The following is a 20,603-nucleotide window of genomic DNA, read 5'->3' on the forward strand; positions in this document are numbered from 1 at the left end:
AGGGACACACAGGTACACCCCCATACTGGTCAGGGACACACAGGTACACCCCCATACTGGTCAGGGACACACAGGTACACCCCCATACTGGTCAGGGACACACAGGTACACCCCCATACTGGTCAGGGACACACACAGGTACACCCCCATACTGGTCAGGGACACACAGGTACACCCCCATACTGGTCAGGGACACACAGGTACACCCCCATACTGGTCAGGGACACACAGGTACACCCCCATACTGGTCAGGGACACACACAGGTACACCCTCATACTGGTCAGGGACACACAGGTACACCCCCATACTGGTCAGGGACACACAGGTACACCCCCATACTGGTCAAGGACACACAGGTACACCCCCATACTGGTCAGGGACACACAGGTACACCCCCCATACTGGTCAGGTACACACAGGTACACCCCCATACTGGTCAGGGACACACAGGTACACCCCCATACTGGTCAAGGACACACAGGTACACCCCCATACTGGTCAGGTACACACAGGTACACCCCCATACTGGTCAGGGACACACAGGTACACCCCCATACTGGTCAGGGACACACAGGTACACCCCCATACTGGTCAGGTACACACAGGTACACCCCCATACTGGTCAGGGGCACACAGGTACACCCCCATACTGGTCAGGCACACACAGGTACACCCCCATACTGGTCAGGGACACACAGGTACACCCCCATACTGGTCAGGGACACACAGGTACACCCCCATACTGGTCAGGGACACACAGGTACACCCCCATACTGGTCAGGTACACACAGGTACACCCCCATACTGGTCAGGGACACACAGGTACACCCCCATACTGGTCAGGGACACACAGGTACACCCCCATACTGGTCAGGGACACACAGGTACACCCCCATACTGGTCAGGGACACACAGGTACACCCCCATACTGGTCAGGGACACACAGGTACACCCCCATACTGGTCAGGGACACACACAGGTACACCCCCATACTGGTCAGGGACACACAGGTACACCCCCATACTGGTCAGGGGCACACAGGTACACCCCCATACTGGTCAGGGGTACACGCAGGTCCACCCCCATACTGGTCAGGGACACACAGGTACACCCCCATACTGGTCAGGGACACACAGGTACACCCCCATACTGGTCAGGGACACACAGGTACACCCCCATACTGGTCAGGGACACACAGGTACACCCCCATACTGGTCAGGGACACACAGGTACACCCCCATACTGGTCAGGGGCACACAGGTACAACCCCATACTGGTCAGGGACACACAGGTACACCCCCATACTGGTCAGGTACACACAGGTACACCCCCATACTGGTCAGGGACACACAGGTACACCCCCATACTGGTCAGGGACACACAGGTACACCCCCATACTGGTCAGGGACACACAGGTACACCCCCATACTGGTCAGGGACACACAGGTACACCCCCATACTGGTCAGGGACACACAGGTACACCCCCATACTGGTCAGGGACACACAGGTACACCCCCATACTGGTCAGGGACACACAGGTACACCCCCATACTGGTCAGGGACACACAGGTACACCCCCCATACTGGTCAGGGACACACAGGTACACCCCCATACTGGTCAGGGACACACAGGTACACCCCCATACTGGTCAGGGACACACACAGGTACACCCCCATACTGGTCAGGGACACACAGGTACACCCCCATACTGGTCAGGGACACACACAGGTACACCCCCATACTGGTCAGGGACACACACAGGTACACCCCCATACTGGTCAGGGACAGACAGGTACACCCCCATACTGGTCAGGAACACACACACACTTTCTTAGAAAAAAAGTGTTATTCAGAAGTCCCTATAGGATAACCCTTTTTGGTTCCAGGTAGAACCCTATTGAGTTCCAGGTAGAACCCTTTTTGGTTCCAGGTAGAACCCTATTGAGTTCCAGGTAGAACCCTTTTTGGTTCCAGGTAGAACCCTATTGAGTTCCAGGTAGAACCCTTTTTGGTTCCAGGTAGAACCCTATTGAGTTCCAGGTAGAATCCTTTCCCAGAGGGTTCTTAATCGAACTGAAAATAGTTCTACCTGGAAACAAAAAGGGTTCTACCTGGAACTCAATTGGGTTCTACCTGGAACCAAAAAGGGTTATCCTGGGGGACAGCTAAAGAACCCTTTTAGGTTCTAGATAAGGTTCACACACACAGTGTATTTGGTCTCTACACAGATCAGGTGATTTTTGGTCTGGACCATGGCCAGAGCTACTATGACTGTCTGATAGTTGTTTGTGTGAGTTTTGATTGGCTGTTGCTGAGAGTCTTCTCAGTGTGTTTCCCACGAAGGCTTGACCTGTGACCTGGATATGGTCAACAGAGACAGAGGAGGGAGTGTTCTGGCTTCTCTGGGCCCCTCTTCTCAAGACCATTTTCTCTCCTCCCTCCCTCCCTCCCTCCCTCCCTCCCTCCCTCCCTCCCTCCCTCCCTCCCTCCCTCCCTCCCTCCCTCCCTCCCTCCCTTCTCTCTTCTCCCTCCTTCACTCCCTCCCTTCTCTCTCCTCCCGTCCTTCTCTCTCCTCCTGTCCTTCTCTCTCCTCCTGTCCTTCTCTCTCCTCCCTCCTGTCTATCTCCTTCCTTCCTTCCTTCTCTCTCTCCTCCCTTCCTTCTTTCTCATCTTTCCTGTTCTGTCTCACTTTTTTCCTCCTCCCCTCCTCTGGGCCTTCAGTCTGTCAGAAAGCAGAGAGAGAGAGAACCACGAATACTCTCTCCTGTCTTCTCTCTCTCCTCTCTCTTCTCTGTCCCACTCCTCCTCCCACTTGTTCTCCTGGGTGGTAGGGGTTATCCCCTCCAGTTCTGGCAGAGGGAGTTAATGCTAGTCTGATATGCTAGTCTAATATGCTAGTCTAATATGCAAGTATAACATGCTAGTCTGATATGCTAGTCTAATATACTAGTCTGCTATGCTAGTCTGATATGCTAGTCTATTATGCTAGTCTACTATGCTGGTCTGATATGCTAGTCTGATATGCTAGTCTAGTATGCTGGTCTGATATGCTAGTCTAATATACTAGTCTGCTATGCTAGTCTGATATGCTAGTCTATTATGCTAGTCTACTATGCTGGTCTGATATGCTAGTCTGATATGCTAGTCTATTATGCTAGTCTACTATGCTGGTCTGATATGCTAGTCTGATATGCTAGTCTAGTATGCTGGTCTGATATGCTAGTCTGATATGCTAGTCTATTATGCTAGTCTGATATGCTAGTCTGATATGCTAGTCTATTATGCTAGTTTAATATGCCAGTATAATATGCTAGTCTAATATGCTAGTCTGATATGCTAGTCTAATATGCTAGTCTATTATGTTAGTTTAATATGCTAGTATAATATGCTAGTCTGATATGCTAGTCTGATATGCTAGTCTAATATGCTAGTCTAATATGCAAGTATAACATGCTAGTCTGATATGCTAGTCTGATATGCTAGTCTGATATGCTAGTCTAATATGCTAGTCTGTGTCCTTTAGCTGCTAAAGTGTTAAATTGTCCTAATCCGTCCTCATTCATGGAAATATTTACACAGAGACCCTGAGGTCACCGTGTGTGTGTGTGTGAGTCGAACCCTGGTAACCATGTTGTCTCTGCTCTAGACCTCACGGGTTTCAGTTACACATCTGGGTTATTCTGGTGCTCCGCTGGTCTAAATGATCTGTGGGTGAATGTGTGTTTGAGTATCTGCTGTGTGGTGTGTGCCTCATTCCTCTCCTTTCCTGTCCTCTCATCACCCCTCCTCTCTCATCACCCCTCTTCTCTCATCACCCCTCTTCTCTCTCCTTTCCTCTCTTCTCATCCCCCCTCCTCTCTCTACTTTCCTCTCCGCTCCTAATGGTGTTGAGGTAGAGGTGACGGTGTTGAGGTAGAGGTGACGTGTTGAGGTAGAGGTGACGTGTTGAGGTGATGGTGGTGAGGTAGAGGTGACGGTGTTGAGGTCGATGTAATGGTGTTGAGGTAGATGTGTTGAGGTAGAGGTGACAGGGATGAGGTAGAGGTGATGGTGATGAAGTAGAGGTGATGGTAGTGAGGTAGAGGTGATGGTGTAAAGGTAGAGTGATGGTGTTGAGGTAATGTGATGGTGTTGAGGTAGATGTGACAGTGATGAGGTAGATGTGTTGAGGTAGAAGTGATGGTGTTGAGGTAGATGTGTTGAGGTAGAAGTGATGGTGTTGAGGTAGATGTGATGGTGTTGAGGTAGAAGTGATGGTGTTGAGGTAGAGGTGACAGTGATGAGGTAGAGGTGATGGTAGTGAGGTAGAGGTGATGGTAGTGAGGTAGAGTGACGGTGTTGAGGTAATGTGATGGTGTTGAGGTAGATGTGATGGTGTTGAGGTAGAGGTGACAGTGTTGAGGTAGAGGTGACGTGTTGAGGTAGAGGTGACGTGTTGAGGTAGAGGTGACGTGTTGAGGTGATGGTGGTGAGGTAGAGGTGACGGTGTTGAGGTAGATGTAATGGTGTTGAGGTAGATGTGTTGAGGTAGAAGTGATGGTGTTGAGGTAGAAGTGATGGTGTTGAGGTAGACGTGTTGAGGTAGAAGTGATGGTAGTGAGGTAGAGTGACGGTGTTGAGGTAATGTGATGTGTTGAGGTACATGTGATGGTGTTGAGGTAGAAGTGATGGTGTTGAGGTAGATGTGTTGAGGTAGAAGTGATGGTGTTGTGGTAGATGTGATGGTGTTGAGGTAGAAGTGATGGTGTTGAGGTAGATGTGATGGTGTTGAGGTAGAAGTGATGGTGTTGAGGTAGATGTGTTGAGGTAGAAGTGATGGTGTTGAGGTAGAAGTGATGGTGTTGAGGTAGATGTGATGGTGTTGAGGTAGATGTGTTGAGGTAGATGTAATGGTGTTGAGGTAGATGTGATGGTGTTGAGGTAGAAGTGATGGTGTTGAGGTAGAAGTGATGGTGATGAGGTAGATGTGTTGGTGTTGAGGTAGATGTGATGGTGTTGAGGTAGTGTATATGTATCCAAGCTGTCTCTCTCCAGCTCACACTTCATAATATCCCTGTAGGACTAATATCTAAACATGGTATACCTCTGACATCTGTTCTGTTTACTGGTATCTCTTTCCATATATGTGTGTGTGTGTGTGTGTGTGTGTGAGAGAGAGAGAGAGACAGAGAGAGAGAGAGACACAGAGAGAGAGACACAGAGAGAGAGAGAGAGACACAGACACAGACAGAGTGTGTGTCCTGTCCCTCCTCTCTCAGACATTCCTGACAGCACACGGCCAGGGTTAGGCTAAGGGATACCATACATCCTATACTGTAGGTTGGGTGGATGACTCAGTTCCAGAGAGGATGTAGGATACGTAAAGCTGACGCTGATTAATGAGTCTGAAAGGAGATGCTTTCTGGCATGCTGACAGAGAGAGTTTCAAACTTCCACGGCCTTGTTTAATCCTTATGAAGTATCTCCATTGAAAGTGATTTTCAGTCCAAGACAAGGCTTACTCTGTATCTGGAAAACCAGCCCTTAGAGTTCAGACATTACCTGTATTTAGCACTGCCTCACCTGTTATCCTGACTTCCTGTATAGATGACACACCCTCCTAGAATCATCACCTGTTAACCTGACTTCCTGTTTAGACTACACACCCTCCTAGAATCATCAGCTGTTAACCTGACTTCCTGTTTAGACTACACACCCTCCTAGAATCATCACCTGTTAACCTGACTTCCTGTTTAGACTACACACCCTCCTAGAATCAGGATCATCCTATTCAGGTTTTATTATGACTCGCTTGAGTAAATGAGTTTATCTCTGAAATGTATACAGGTGGACCATCCTGGTCGGAAGACATTGTATAATAATGAACAAACTACGTTCTCCTTCTGGTCTCCACTCACAGCCACACCTGCTGTATATATTTATAGTTGTGTCATATGACAAAGGGTAATACAGCCACATTTATTTAAACACAGCAAAAAAAATAAACGTCCTCTCACTGTCAACTGCGTTTATTTTCAGCAAACTTAACATGTGTAAATAGTTGTATGAACATAAGATTCAACAACTGAGACATAAACTGAACAAGTTCCACAGACATGTGACTAACAGAAATGATGTGTCCCTGAACAAAGGGGGGGTCAAAATCAAAAGTAACAGTCAGTATCTGGTGTGGCCACCAGCTGCATTAAGTGCATCTCCTCCTCATGGACTGTACCAGATTTGCTAGTTCTTGCTGTGAGATGTTACCCCACTCTTCCACCAAGGCCCCTGCAAGTTCCCAGACATTTCTGGGGGGAATGGCCCTAGCCCTCACCCTCTGATCCAACAGGTCCCATACGTGCTCAATGGGATTGAGATCCGGGCTCTTCGCTGGCCATGGCAGAACACTGACATTCCTGTCTTGCAGGAAATCATGCACAGCACGAGCAGTATGGCTGGTGGCATTGTCATGCTGGAAGGTCATGTCAGGATGAGCCTGCAGGAGGGGTACCACATGAAGGAGGAGGATGTCTTCCCTGTAACGCACAGCGTTGAGATTGCCTGCAATGACAACAAGCTCAGTCCGATGATGCTGTGACACACCGCCCCAGACCATGACGGACCCTCCACATCCAAATTGATCCCGCTCCAGAGTACAGGCCACGGTGTAACGCTCATTCCTTCGACGATAAACGCGAATCCGACCATCACCCCTGGTGAGACAAAACCGTGACTCGTCAGTGAAGAGCACTTTTTGCCAGTCATGTCTGGTCCAGCGACGGTGGGTTTGTGCCCATAAGCGACGTTGTTGCCGGTGATGTCTGGTGAGGACCTGCCTTACAACAGGCCTACAAGCCCTCAGTCCAGCCTCTCTCAGCCTATTGTGGACAGTCTGAGCACTGATGGAGGGATTGTGCGTTCCTGGTGTAACTCGGGCACTTGTTGTTGCCATCCTGTACCTGTCCCGCAGGTGTGATGTTCGGATGTACCGATCCTGTGCAGGTGTTGTTACACGTTATCTGCCACTGCGAGGACGATCAGCTGTCCGTCCTGTCTCCCTGTAGTGCTGCCTTAAGCTTCTTATAGTACGGACATTGCAATTTATTGCCCTGGTCACATCTACTGTCCTCATGCCTCCTTGCAGCATGCCTAAGGCACGTTCACACAGATGAGCAGGGACCCTGGGCATCTTTCTTTTAGTGTTTTTCAGAGTCACTAGAAAGGCCTCTTTAGTGTTCTAAGTTTTCATAACTGTGACCTTAATTGTAAGCTGTTGGTGTCTTATTAACGACCGTTCCATAGGTGCATGTTCATTAATTGTTTATGGTTCATTGAACAAGCATGGGAAACAGTGTTTAAACCCTTTACAATGAAGATCTGTGAAGTTATTTGGATTTTTACGAATTATCGTTGAAGGACAGGGTCCTGAAAAAGAGACGTTTCTTTTTTTGCTAAGTTCAGATGTCTAAAAAGCAATGCATTTTCCATTGACCAACCTCAGGAGGAGTGTGTGTGTGTGTGTGTGTGTGTGTGTGTGTGTGTGTGTGTGTGTGTGTGTGTGTGTGTGTGTGTGTGTGTGTGTGTGTAGTCCAGTCAGACGCTGACAGAGGCTGTTGTCTGAGAGAGCAAGAGAGAAAGGGAGGGAGAGGGAGGGGAAAGGGAGAGAGAGAAAGAGAGAGGGGGAAAGGGAGAGAGAGAAAGATAGAGAGAGAGAGGGGGAGAGAGAGAAAGAGAGAGAGAGGGGGGAGGGAGAGAGAGAAAGATAGAGAGAGGGGGGAAAGGGAGAGAGAGAAAGATAGAGAGAGAGGGGGAAAGGGAGAGAGAGAGAAAGAGAGAGAGAGGGGGAAAGGGAGAGAGAGAAGGAGAGAGAGAGAGGGGGGAAGGGAGAGAGAGAGAGAAGGAGAGAGAGAGAGGGGGGAAAGGGAGAGAGAGAAGGATAGAGAGAGAGGGGGGAAAGGGAGAGAGAGAGAGAAAGATAGAGAGAGAGAGGGGGAAGGGAGAGAGAAAGAGAGAGAGGGGGAAAGGGAGAGAGAGAAGGAGAGAGAGGGGGAAAGGGAGAGAGAGAAAGATAGAGAGAGGGGGGAAGGGAGAGAGAGAGAGAAAGATAGAGAGAGAGAGAGAGGGGGAAAGGGAGAGAGAGAAAGATAGAGAGAGGGGGAAAGGGAGAGAGAGAAAGATAGAGAGAGGGGGGAAGGGAGAGAGAGAAAGATAGAGAAAGAGAGAGAGGGGGAAAGGGAGAGAGAGAAGGAGAGAGAGAGAGGGGGGAAAGGGAGAGAGAGAAAGATAGAGAGAGAGAGAGGGGGAAAGGGAGAGAGAGAAAGATAGAGAGAGAGAGGGGGGAAAGGGAGAGAGTATGCATTCCCAATGAGAGCAGCAGGAAACTTCAAACCCCCTCACATCTGTCATTGACACAGAACAGACAGACAGAGCCTGTATGTATCCAGGATGACCTGAAACATCTGCCATACATACATTCACAGCGAGGAACAGAGGAGCCATGGACATTACAGTTAGGGTTATATACTAACGCGGGAACCGAGAACAAAAAGTATATTTGTTTTCATACGGCTTTGCTCTGTATTCATATCGCGCGCTCTCTCTCTCTCTCTTGGTGCAGCAAGGTGACGCAGCGCTCGAGCCAGCAGCGAGCCAGGTGACGACTTTTGCCGCAGGCAGCCGGTGCGCAACCAGCTAGACATCCACCACGGGAATTAAACGGAATAACAGTTTTCGGTGTCGTTGTAGCCTATATGTGTGTGGAAACCGTGTCGCTGTGGGATAGTAGTATTAGTATAATTATTATTATGTGTCGCTGTTTAATATGACGACGAAACGAAAGTCTGCTAAGCTCCAGCTGCGGCGGTCGATCAGCGAGCAGCTGCGGGATTCCACGTCCAAGGCTTGGGATCTACTGTGGAGGAATGTCCGGGAGAGGCGCTTGGCAGGTCAGTCAGTAGAGGCTTCTCCGCATTGCTATTTTAACCTAACCTAACCTTAACCCAACAGGGCTGGAAGACACCGTTAGGCTACATTGAGTTCATCGTCACGCAATATGAACCTTATTAACCTGGGCTGGAAGAATTATGAAACCGTTACATTCATTTAACCTTGAAGCCGAAAACGGTATATAAAGTACTTCACGTTCGGCTGTGATTGATGGCTATGGTCATCTCGGTGTGTGTGTGTGTGTGTGTGTGTGTGTATCCGAGGACAAGGGCTTGTATTTTGTAAGGTCATGGTTACCTGTAGTCATGACAGTCTGTGGATAAATAGGTTCCCGCTGTAGGTTATTATTTCAGTCTCACTGTAGTCGTGTGCCAGTGGCTGATCATGTCTATATTAGTAGTCGATGAGGCCTAATATTATCCATCATATTTATACATTATATTTAAATGTCAACAGGCTGCAGGTTATTCATATTCAGGTCGTTTCCAAAATTCGCCAATGCACCAACTTTTGTTAAGGTAGGTCATTCGGTTTGTAGCTATATCTGCTGGGTGGGTAGGTTACTGCGCAAAGCTGGAGTGTTTGTGTGTGTGACTGGTGTGTTTGTGTTGCAGCTGTCTGCCCTACTCAGCTTAATGTAATTACAGATATGTCTGACTCTTAAACAAATTAAACGCATAACATTCCTCCATTCACATCCCTAATCTCACACACACACACACACACACACACACACACACACACACACACACACACACACACATACACATACACACACACACACACACACACACACACACACACACACACACACACACACACACACACACACACACACACACACACACACACACACAGCACAGCTACACACAGACTTTTAAATAATACATTTGATTTGTTTTCTTCCTAGCTGTGCTCCTGCTGTGGTTTGGTGATGAGTGATTGATGACATGTAACAGTTCATAGAGTGCTCTGCTGATTGGTTGATTGACTTTGGGGGAAGGAAGTAGGAAGGAAGGGGATGTTGTTGTGAGTTTTCAGTGAGTGTGAAACTGGAGCATTCCTCTATAGACATAGCAGAGTAGAGCTACCTGCATTCCTCTATAGACATAGCAGAGTAGAGCTACCTGCATTCCTCTATAGACATAGCAGAGTAGAGCTACCTGCATTCCTCTATAGACATAGCAGAGTAGAGCTACCTGCATTCCTCTATAGACATAGCAGAGTAGAGCTACCTGCATTCCTCTATAGACATAGCAGAGTAGAGCTACCTGCATTCCTCTACAGACATAGCAGAGTAGAGCTACCTGCATTCCTCTACAGACATAGCAGAGTAGAGCTACCTGCATTCCTCTATAGACATAGCAGAGTAGAGCTACCTGCATTCCTCTATAGACATAGCAGAGTAGAGCTACCTGCATTCCTCTATAGACATAGCAGAGTAGAGCTACCTGCATTCCTCTATAGACATAGCAGAGTAGAGCTACCTGCATTCCTCTATAGACATAGCAGAGTAGAGCTACCTGCATTCCTCTATAGACATAGCAGAGTAGAGCTACCTGCATTCCTCTATAGACATAGCAGAGTAGAGCTACCTGCATTCCTCTATAGACATAGCAGAGTAGAGCTACCTGCATTCCTCTATAGACATAGCAGAGTAGAGCTACCTGCATTCCTCTATAGACATAGCAGAGTAGAGCTACCTGCATTCCTCTATAGACATAGCAGAGTAGAGCTACCTGCATTCCTCTATAGACATAGCAGAGTAGAGCTACCTGCATTCCTCTATAGACATAGCAGAGTAGAGCTACCTGCATTCCTCTATAGACATAGCAGAGTAGAGCTACCTGCATTCCTCTATAGACATAGCAGAGTAGAGCTACCTGCATTCCTCTATAGACATAGCAGAGTAGAGCTACCTGCATTCCTCTATAGACATAGCAGAGTAGAGCTACCTGCATTCCTCTATAGACATAGCAGAGTAGAGCTACCTGCATTCCTCTATAGACATAGCAGAGTAGAGCTACCTGCATTCCTCTATAGACATAGCAGAGTAGAGCTACCTGCATTCCTCTATAGACATAGCAGAGTAGAGCTACCTGCATTCCTCTATAGACAGCAGAGTAGAGCTACCTGCATTCCTCTATAGACATAGCAGAGTAGAGCTACCTGCATTCCTCTATAGACATAGCAGAGTAGAGCTACCTGCATTCCTCTATAGACAGCAGAGTAGAGCTACCTGCATTCCTCTATAGACATAGCAGAGTAGAGCTACCTGCATTCCTCTATAGACATAGCAGAGTAGAGCTACCTGCATTCCTCTATAGACATGCAGAGTAGAGCTACCTGCATTCCTCTATAGACATAGCAGAGTAGAGCTACCTGCATTCCTCTATAGACATGCAGAGTAGAGCTACCTGCATTCCTCTATAGACATAGCAGAGTAGAGCTACCTGCATTCCTCTATAGACATAGCAGAGTAGAGCTACCTGCATTCCTCTATAGACATAGCAGAGTAGAGCTACCTGCATTCCTCTATAGACATAGCAGAGTAGAGCTACCTGCATTCCTCTATAGACAGCAGAGTAGAGCTACCTGCATTCCTCTATAGACAGCAGAGTAGAGCTACCTGCATTCCTCTACAGACATAGCAGAGTAGAGCTACCTGCATTCCTCTACAGACATAGCAGAGTAGAGCTACCTGCATTCCTCTATAGACAGCAGAGTAGAGCTACCTGCATTCCTCTATAGACATAGCAGAGTAGAGCTACCTGCATTCCTCTATAGACATAGCAGAGTAGAGCTACCTGCATTCCTCTATAGACATAGCAGAGTAGAGCTACCTGCATTCCTCTATAGACATAGCAGAGTAGAGCTACCTGCATTCCTCTATAGACATAGCAGAGTAGAGCTACCTGCATTCCTCTATAGACATAGCAGAGTAGAGCTACCTGCATTCCTCTATAGACATAGCAGAGTAGAGCTACCTGCATTCCTCTATAGACATAGCAGAGTAGAGCTACCTGCATTCCTCTATAGACATAGCAGAGTAGAGCTACCTGCATTCCTCTATAGACATAGCAGAGTAGAGCTACCTGCATTCCTCTATAGACATAGCAGAGTAGAGCTACCTGCATTCCTCTATAGACAGCAGAGTAGAGCTACCTGCATTCCTCTATAGACAGCAGAGTAGAGCTACCTGCATTCCTCTATAGACATAGCAGAGTAGAGCTACCTGCATTCCTCTATAGACAGCAGAGTAGAGCTACCTGCATTCCTCTATAGACAGCAGAGTAGAGCTACCTGCATTCCTCTATAGACATAGCAGAGTAGAGCTACCTGCATTCCTCTATAGACATAGCAGAGTAGAGCTACCTGCATTCCTCTATAGACATAGCAGAGTAGAGCTACCTGCATTCCTCTATAGACAGCAGAGTAGAGCTACCTGCATTCCTCTATAGACAGCAGAGTAGAGCTACCTGCATTCCTCTATAGACATAGCAGAGTAGAGCTACCTGCATTCCTCTATAGACATAGCAGAGTAGAGCTACCTGCATTCCTCTATAGACATAGCAGAGTAGAGCTACCTGCATTCCTCTATAGACATAGCAGAGTAGAGCTACCTGCATTCCTCTATAGACATAGCAGAGTAGAGCTACCTGCATTCCTCTATAGACAGCAGAGTAGAGCTACCTGCATTCCTCTATAGACAGCAGAGTAGAGCTACCTGCATTCCTCTACAGACATAGCAGAGTAGAGCTACCTGCATTCCTCTACAGACATAGCAGAGTAGAGCTACCTGCATTCCTCTATAGACAGCAGAGTAGAGCTACCTGCATTCCTCTATAGACATAGCAGAGTAGAGCTACCTGCATTCCTCTATAGACAGCAGAGTAGAGCTACCTGCATTCCTCTATAGACAGCAGAGTAGTGCTACCTGCATTCCTCTATAGACAGCAGAGTAGAGCTACCTGCATTCCTCTATAGACAGCAGAGTAGAGCTACCTGCATTCCTCTATAGACATAGCAGAGTAGAGCTACCTGCATTCCTCTATAGACAGCAGAGTAGAGCTACCTGCATTCCTCTATAGACATAGCAGAGTAGAGCTACCTGCATTCCTCTATAGACATAGCAGAGTAGAGCTACCTGCATTCCTCTATAGACAGCAGAGTAGAGCTACCTGCATTCCTCTATAGACATAGCAGAGTAGAGCTACCTGCATTCCTCTATAGACATAGCAGAGTAGAGCTACCTGCATTCCTCTATAGACATAGCAGAGTAGAGCTACCTGCATTCCTCTATAGACATAGCAGAGTAGAGCTACCTGCATTCCTCTATAGACAGCAGAGTAGATCTACCTGCATTCCTCTATAGACATAGCAGAGTAGAGCTACCTGCATTCCTCTATAGACATAGCAGAGTAGAGCTACCTGCATTCCTCTATAGACATAGCAGAGTAGAGCTACCTGCATTCCTCTATAGACATAGCAGAGTAGAGCTACCTGCATTCCTCTATAGACAGCAGAGTAGAGCTACCTGCATTCCTCTATAGACATAGCAGAGTAGAGCTACCTGCATTCCTCTATAGACATAGCAGAGTAGAGCTACCTGCATTCCTCTATAGACATAGCAGAGTAGAGCTACCTCAAGGCGTCCACATGCTTCCCATCTGAAACTGTTCCTGCATATATTATGATGACATTTCGTGACATTTTTGTTCGTTTTGGCCTTCAGCAAGGCTTTTTTTTTTCAGCTGTTCGTTCACACACAATCTTCTCTCGAGGCAAGCCAAAATTCGTAAGCTGACGTGTACACCCCTTCGTCGCTGATTGGTCAACAGTAGGGATTCTTCAATGAAGTGTTTGTTGTCATTCAATGATAGACGACTCGTTTTCATACACTTTTTTTCCACTTGACAAATACTGCACCAAACATCCTAGTTAGATATACAATTGTGTGACTAAGATCTCTTCGGAAAAAATGTAAAAATGAATGACAGATTTCTTGAGTTATCTAAGATTCATTCTGACTATTTTGAGGAAGTGAATACTGGCTACGGCGTCCCATAATGGACAAACAGTACTGTTGCGTGCTTTTTTTCAAATGTTTCAAGCCAAGGTCTTTTCAAGCGAAGGTTGAGGTTACTTGTTTGGTGCACCTTGCCCGAGTTAGCTAGGCGCTAGGCTAACCGAAGTATGCGGAAGGCTTTACACTCAGCTAGACTACTCTATGAGAATGGGCTTTACAGCCAACCAGGCACTTTAACATGGAGGTAACTGTGCGTTATTGTTTTACACTGTAAGTGTGTTAGTCTATGTCAATAAATAGTTGAATATATGAACTACCCAGACCAGACTCTAGCTCACTACACAGCTCAGCTGTCTCCAACACACCAGACACTCCTCTCCTGTTGGTCTGGAAACAGTTATTTCCAGTTTAGGCAAGCTAACTCGGGCAAGCTAACTCGGGCAAGGTAACTAAGGCAAGGTAACTGAGGCAAGGTAACTGAGGCAAGGTAACTGAGGCAAGGTAACTGAGGCAAGGTAACTGAGGCAAGGTAACTCAGACAAGGTAACTGAGGCAAGGTAACTGAGGCAAGGTAACTCAGACAAGGTAACTGAGGCAAGGTAACTGAGGCAAGGTAACTCAGACAAGGTAACTAAGGCAAGGTAACTAAGGCAAGGTAACTAAGGCAAGGTAACTCGGGCAAGGTAACTGAGGCAAGGTGACTGAGGCAAGGTAACTCAGACAAGGTAACTCAGGCAAGGTAACTCGGGCAAGGTAACTGAGGCAAGGTGACTGAGGCAAGGTAACTCAGACAAGGTAACTCAGGCAAGGTAACTCAGACAAGGTAACTGAGGCAAGGTAACTCAGACAAGGTAACTGAGGCAAGGTAACTGAGGCAAGGTAAGTTAAACAAGGTAACTGAGGCAAGGTGACTGAGGCAAGGTAACTGAGGCAAGGTAACTGAGGCAAGGTAAGTTAAACAAGGTAACTGAGGCAAGGTGACTGAGGCAAGGTAAGTGAGGCAAGGTGACTGAGGCAAGGTAAGTTAAACAAGGTAACTGAGGCAAGGTAACTGAGACAAGGTAACTGAGGCAAGGTAACTGAGGCAAGGTAACTGAGGCAAGGTAATTGAGGCAAGGTAACTGAGGCAAGGTAACTGAGGCAAGGTAACTGAGGCAAGGTAACTGAGGCAAGGTAACTGAGACAAGGTAACTCAGACAAGGTAACTCAGACAAGGTAACTCAGACAAGGTAACTCAGACAAGGTAACTGAGGTCTGTAGATTACTGTTTGCCATTGTGGGGTAGATTATATAGGTTGATGAATGAACAAATGAGTAAATTAATGACTGAATTAATTAATGAATGCATAATAAATGAATGAATGAATTAATTAATTAATGAATGCATAATAAATGAATGAATGAGTGAATGTGTAGTAGTGTGTTGATAGTGTTGTGGTGGCCTGCTGACCAGTGTGCTGACCAGTGTGTGTAAACTGTAGTAGATTATATCGACTGGATTGGGTTGGAATCTAGAGGATTTGGGAGTAGGGGGAGGATGGGCATGGATTTCTCCTCTTTGTGTGTGTATGGGATTATATGACTTTAGCTCTGTCTGTCTGTCTGTCTGTCTGTCTGTCTGTCTGTCTGTCTGTCTGTCTGTCTGTCTGTCTGTCTGTCTGTCTGTCTGTCTGTCTGTCTGTCTGTCTGTCTGTCTGTCTGTCTGTCTGTCTGTCTGTCTGTCTGTCTGTCTGTCTGTGCTTCTGACATCATCAGGGTCAGGGTCTGTAGGTCATACGGGGGTCACTGAGGTGATGTTATGAACCAGAGGTTTCAGTTATCACATGGTCATCTTCATCATCATCATCATCATCATCTATCTTCACCAGCATTAGGCTACTACGCTCTTTGTCATGGAAGTACTGTCACGATGTGTGTACGCTTGGCTTGGCAATTGTAGTGCAGACCTGCTCACTCTGGGTCACATTAGCAGTACAGTGATTGAATTGAAGAAAGCCGCTCAAGGATTTCACCATGAGACCAATAGTGACTTTAAAACAGTTACAGAGTTTAATGACTGTGATCGGAGAAAACTGAGGATGGATCAACAACATTGTAGTTATTCCACAATACTAACCTAATTGACAGAGTGAAAAGAAGGAAGCCTATACAGAATACAAATATTCCAAAACATATTTTCAAGCATAGTGGTGGCTGCATCATGTTATGGGTATGCTTGTCATTGGAAAGGACTAAGGAGTTTTGTAGAATAAAAATAAACGTAATGGAGATAAGCACAGGTGTCACGTTCGTCGTAAGAAGGAGACCAAGGTGCAGCGTGGTAGGCAAACATTTTTCCTTTATTAAAAATGAACACCGTCAAAACAACAAAATACAAAAACGAACGTAAAGTTCTGCAGGCTACACAGATACCTAACAAAAACATGATCCCACAAAACCCCAGTGGGAAAAGGCTGCCTAAATATGATTCCCAATTAGAGACAACGAATGACAGCTGCCTCTGATTGGGAACCATATCAGACCAACATAGAAATACAATAACATAGATATACATAATCTAGAATGCCCACCCAAATCACACCCGACCTAACCAAATAGAGAAATAAAAAGGCTCTCTACGGTCAGGGCGTGACAACAGGCAAAATCCTAGAGGAAAACTTGGTTCAGTCTGCTTTCCACCAGACACTAGGAGATGAATTCACTGTTCAGCAGGACAATAACCTAAAACACAAGGCCAAATTTACACTGCCGTTACTTACCAAGAAGACAGTGAATGTCCCCGAGTGGCGGAGTTACAGTTTTGACTTAAATCTGCTTGCAAATTTATGACAAGACTTGAAAATGGTTGTCAAGCTATGATCAACAACCAATTTGACAGAACTTGAAGAATTTTAAGAAGAATAAACAGGCAAATGTTGCACAATCCAAGTGTGGAAATCTCTTAGAGACTCACCCAGGAAGACTCACAGCCGTAATCACTGCCAAAGGGGATTCTAACATGTATTGACTCTGGGGGTTGAATACTTATTTAATCAAGATATATTAGTGTTTCATTTTTCATGAATTCTTAAACAAATGTAAAACAAATCTTCCACTTTCACATTACAGAGTATTTTGTGTAGATCGTTGAAAAAAAAAAGTCACAATTAAATCATTTTTTAATCCCACTGTAACACAACAAAATGTGGAAAAAGTTGAGAGGTGTGAATACTTTCTGAAGGCTCTGTATATATGCACTACGTGACCAGCAGTATGTGGACACCTGCTCTTCAACATCTCATTACAAAATCATGGACATTAATATGGAGTTGGTCCCCCCCTTTGCTGCTATAACAGCCTCCACTCTTCTGGGAAGGCTTTCCACTAGATGTTGGAACATTGCTGCTATAACAGCCTCCACTCTTCTGGGAAGGCTTTCCACTAGATGATGGAACAGTGCTGCTATAACAGCCTCCACTCTTCTGGGAAGGCTTTCCACTAGATGATGGAACATTGCTGCTATAACAGCCTCCACTCTTCTGGGAAGGCTTTCCACTAGATGATGGAACATTGCTGCTATAACAGCCTCCACTCTTCTGGGAAGGCTTTCCACTAGATGATGGAACATTGCTGCAGGGATTTGCTTCCATTCAGCCACAAGAGTATTAGTGAGGTCGGGCACTGATGTTGGGCGATTAGGCCTGGCTCACAGTCGGCGTTCCAATTCATCCCAAAGGTGTTCCATGGGGTTGAGGTCAGGGCTTTGTGCAGGCGAGTCAAGTTCTTCCACACTGATCTCGACCAACCATTTCTGTATGGACCTCGCTTTGTACACAGGGGCATTGTCATGCTGAAACAGGAAAGGGCTTTCCCCAAACTGTTGCCACAAAGTTGGAATCACAGAATCTCCTGGCATCCGTCAAACCCAGATTCATCCGTCAGACTGCCAGATGGTGATTCATCACTCCAGAGAACGCGTTTACAGTGCTCCAGAGTCCAATGACGGCGATCTTTACACCACTCTTGGCATTGCACATGGTGATCTTAAGCTCCCGACAGAAACAGTTCTTGTGCTGACGTTGCTTCCAGAGGCAACCTGCTTCCAGAGGTGTGTATAGACAGTAGTTATATAGGATGGTGTGTATAGACAGTAGTTATATAGGATGGTGTGTATAGACAGTAGTTATATAGGATGGTGTGTATAGACAATATAGACAGTAGTTATATAGGATGGTGTGTATAGACAGTATAGACAGTAGTTATATAGGATGGTGTATATAGACAGTATAGACAGTAGTTATATAGGATGGTGTGTATAGACAGTATAGACAGTAGTTATACAGGATGGTGTATAGACAGTAGTTATATAGGATGGTGTGTATAGACAGTAGTTATATAGGATGGTGTGTATAGACAGTAGTTATATAGGATGGTGTGTATAGCCAGTAGTTATAGAGGATGGTGTGTATAGACAGTAGTTATACATGATGGTGTGTATAGACAGTATAGACAGTAGTTATATAGGATGGTGTGTATAGACAGTAGTTATATAGGATGGTGTATATAGACAGTATAGACAGTAGTTATATAGGATGGTGTGTATAGACAGTATAGACAGTAGTTATATAGGATGGTGTGTATAGACAGTAGTTATATAGGATGGTGTGTATAGACAGTAGTTATATAGGATGGTGTGTATAGACAGTAGTTATATAGGATGGTGTGTATAGACAGTAGTTATATAGGATGGTGTGTATAGACAGTATAGACAGTAGTTATATAGGATGGTGTATATAGACAGTATAGACAGTAGTTATATAGGATGGTGTGTATAGACAGTAGTTATATAGGATGGTGTGTATAGACAGTAGTTATATAGGATGGTGTGTATAGACAGTAGTTATATAGGATGGTGTGTATAGACTATAGTTATATAGGATGGTGTGTATAGACAGTAGTTATATAGGATGGTGTGTATAGACAGTAGTTATATAGGATGGTGTGTATAAACAGTATAGACAGTAGTTATATAGGATGGTGTATATAGACAGTATAGACAGTAGTTATATAGGATGGTGTGTATAGACAGTAGTTATATAGGATGGTGTATATAGACAGTATAGACAGTAGTTATATAGGATGGTGTGTATAGACAGTAGTTATATAGGATGGTGTGTATAGACAGTAGTTATATAGGATGGTGTGTATAGACAGTATAGACAGTAGTTATATAGGATGGTGTGTATAGACAGTATAGACAGTAGTTATATAGGATGGTGTGTATAGACAGTATAGACAGTAGTTATATAGGATGGTGTGTATAGACAGTATAGACAGTAGTTATATAGGATGGTGTGTATAGACAGTAGTTATATAGGATGGTGTGTATAGACAGTAGTTATATAGGATGGTGTGTATAGACAGTAGTTATATAGGATGGTGTGTATAGACAGTAGTTATATAGGATGGTGTGTATAGACAGTAGTTATATAGGATGGTGTGTATAGACAGTAGTTATATAGGATGGTGTGTATAGACAGTAGTTATATAGGATGGTGTGTATAGACAGTATAGACAGTAGTTATATAGGATGGTGTGTATAGACAGTATAGACAGTAGTTATATAGGATGGTGTGTATAGACAGTATAGACAGTAGTTATATAGGATGGTGTGTATAGACAGTATAGACAGTAGTTATATAGGATGGTGTGTATAGACAGTAGTTATATAGGATGGTGTGTATAGACAGTAGTTATATAGGATGGTGTGTATAGACAGTAGTTATATAGGATGGTGTGTATAGACAGTAGTTATATAGGATGGTGTGTATAGACAGTAGTTATATAGGATGGTGTGTATAGACAGTAGTTATATAGGATGGTGTGTATAGACAGTAGTTATATAGGATGGTGTGTATAGACAGTAGTTATATAGGATGGTGTGTATAGACAGTATAGACAGTAGTTATATAGGATGGTGTGTATAGACAGTATAGACAGTAGTTATATAGGATGGTGTGTATAGACAGTATAGACAGTAGTTATATAGGATGGTGTGTATAGACAGTATAGACAGTAGTTATATAGGATGGTGTGTATAGACAGTAGTTATATAGGATGGTGTGTATAGACAGTAGTTATATAGGATGGTGTGTATAGACAGTAGTTATATAGGATGGTGTGTATAGACAGTAGTTATATAGGATGGTGTGTATAGACAGTAGTTATATAGGATGGTGTGTATAGACAGTAGTTATATAGGATGGTGTGTATAGACAGTAGTTATATAGGATGGTGTGTATAGACAGTATAGACAGTAGTTATATAGGATGGTGTGTATAGACAGTATAGACAGTAGTTATATAGGATGGTGTGTATAGACAGTATAGACAGTAGTTATATAGGATGGTGTGTATAGACAGTAGTTATATAGGATGGTGTGTATAGACAGTAGTTATATAGGATGGTGTGTATAGACAGTATAGACAGTAGTTATATAGGATGGTGTGTATAGACAGTATAGACAGTAGTTATATAGGATGGTGTGTATAGACAGTATGACAGTAGTTATATAGGATGGTGTGTATAGACAGTAGTTATATAGGATGGTGTGTATAGACAGTAGTTATATAGGATGGTGTGTATAGACAGTATAGACAGTAGTTAT

The 20,603-nt window shown here is 45.0% G+C and overlaps 1 protein-coding gene across 4 annotated transcripts in view; it reads left to right on the top strand.

The window, feature by feature from the left end:
• stard13a (StAR related lipid transfer domain containing 13a) overlaps nucleotides 1-20,603 on the top strand; it is a 177,410-nt gene that overhangs the window by 76,717 nt on the left and 80,090 nt on the right. Inside the window, exon 1 of one of the 4 annotated variants that reach the window (XM_045690199.1) lies at nucleotides 8,267-8,927. The exons of the other annotated variants lie outside the window; for them this stretch is intronic. Within the exon in view, the coding sequence (XP_045546155.1) occupies nucleotides 8,804-8,927 (124 nt within the window). The 5' untranslated portion in view covers nucleotides 8,267-8,803. Of the gene's footprint in view, nucleotides 1-8,266; nucleotides 8,928-20,603 lie in introns of those variants that run through there. 4 annotated transcript variants of the gene reach the window in all.

Source organism: Salmo salar, chromosome ssa11 (assembly GCF_905237065.1).
Source record: "Salmo salar chromosome ssa11, Ssal_v3.1, whole genome shotgun sequence".
Taxonomy (NCBI): Eukaryota; Metazoa; Chordata; class Actinopteri; order Salmoniformes; family Salmonidae; genus Salmo; species Salmo salar.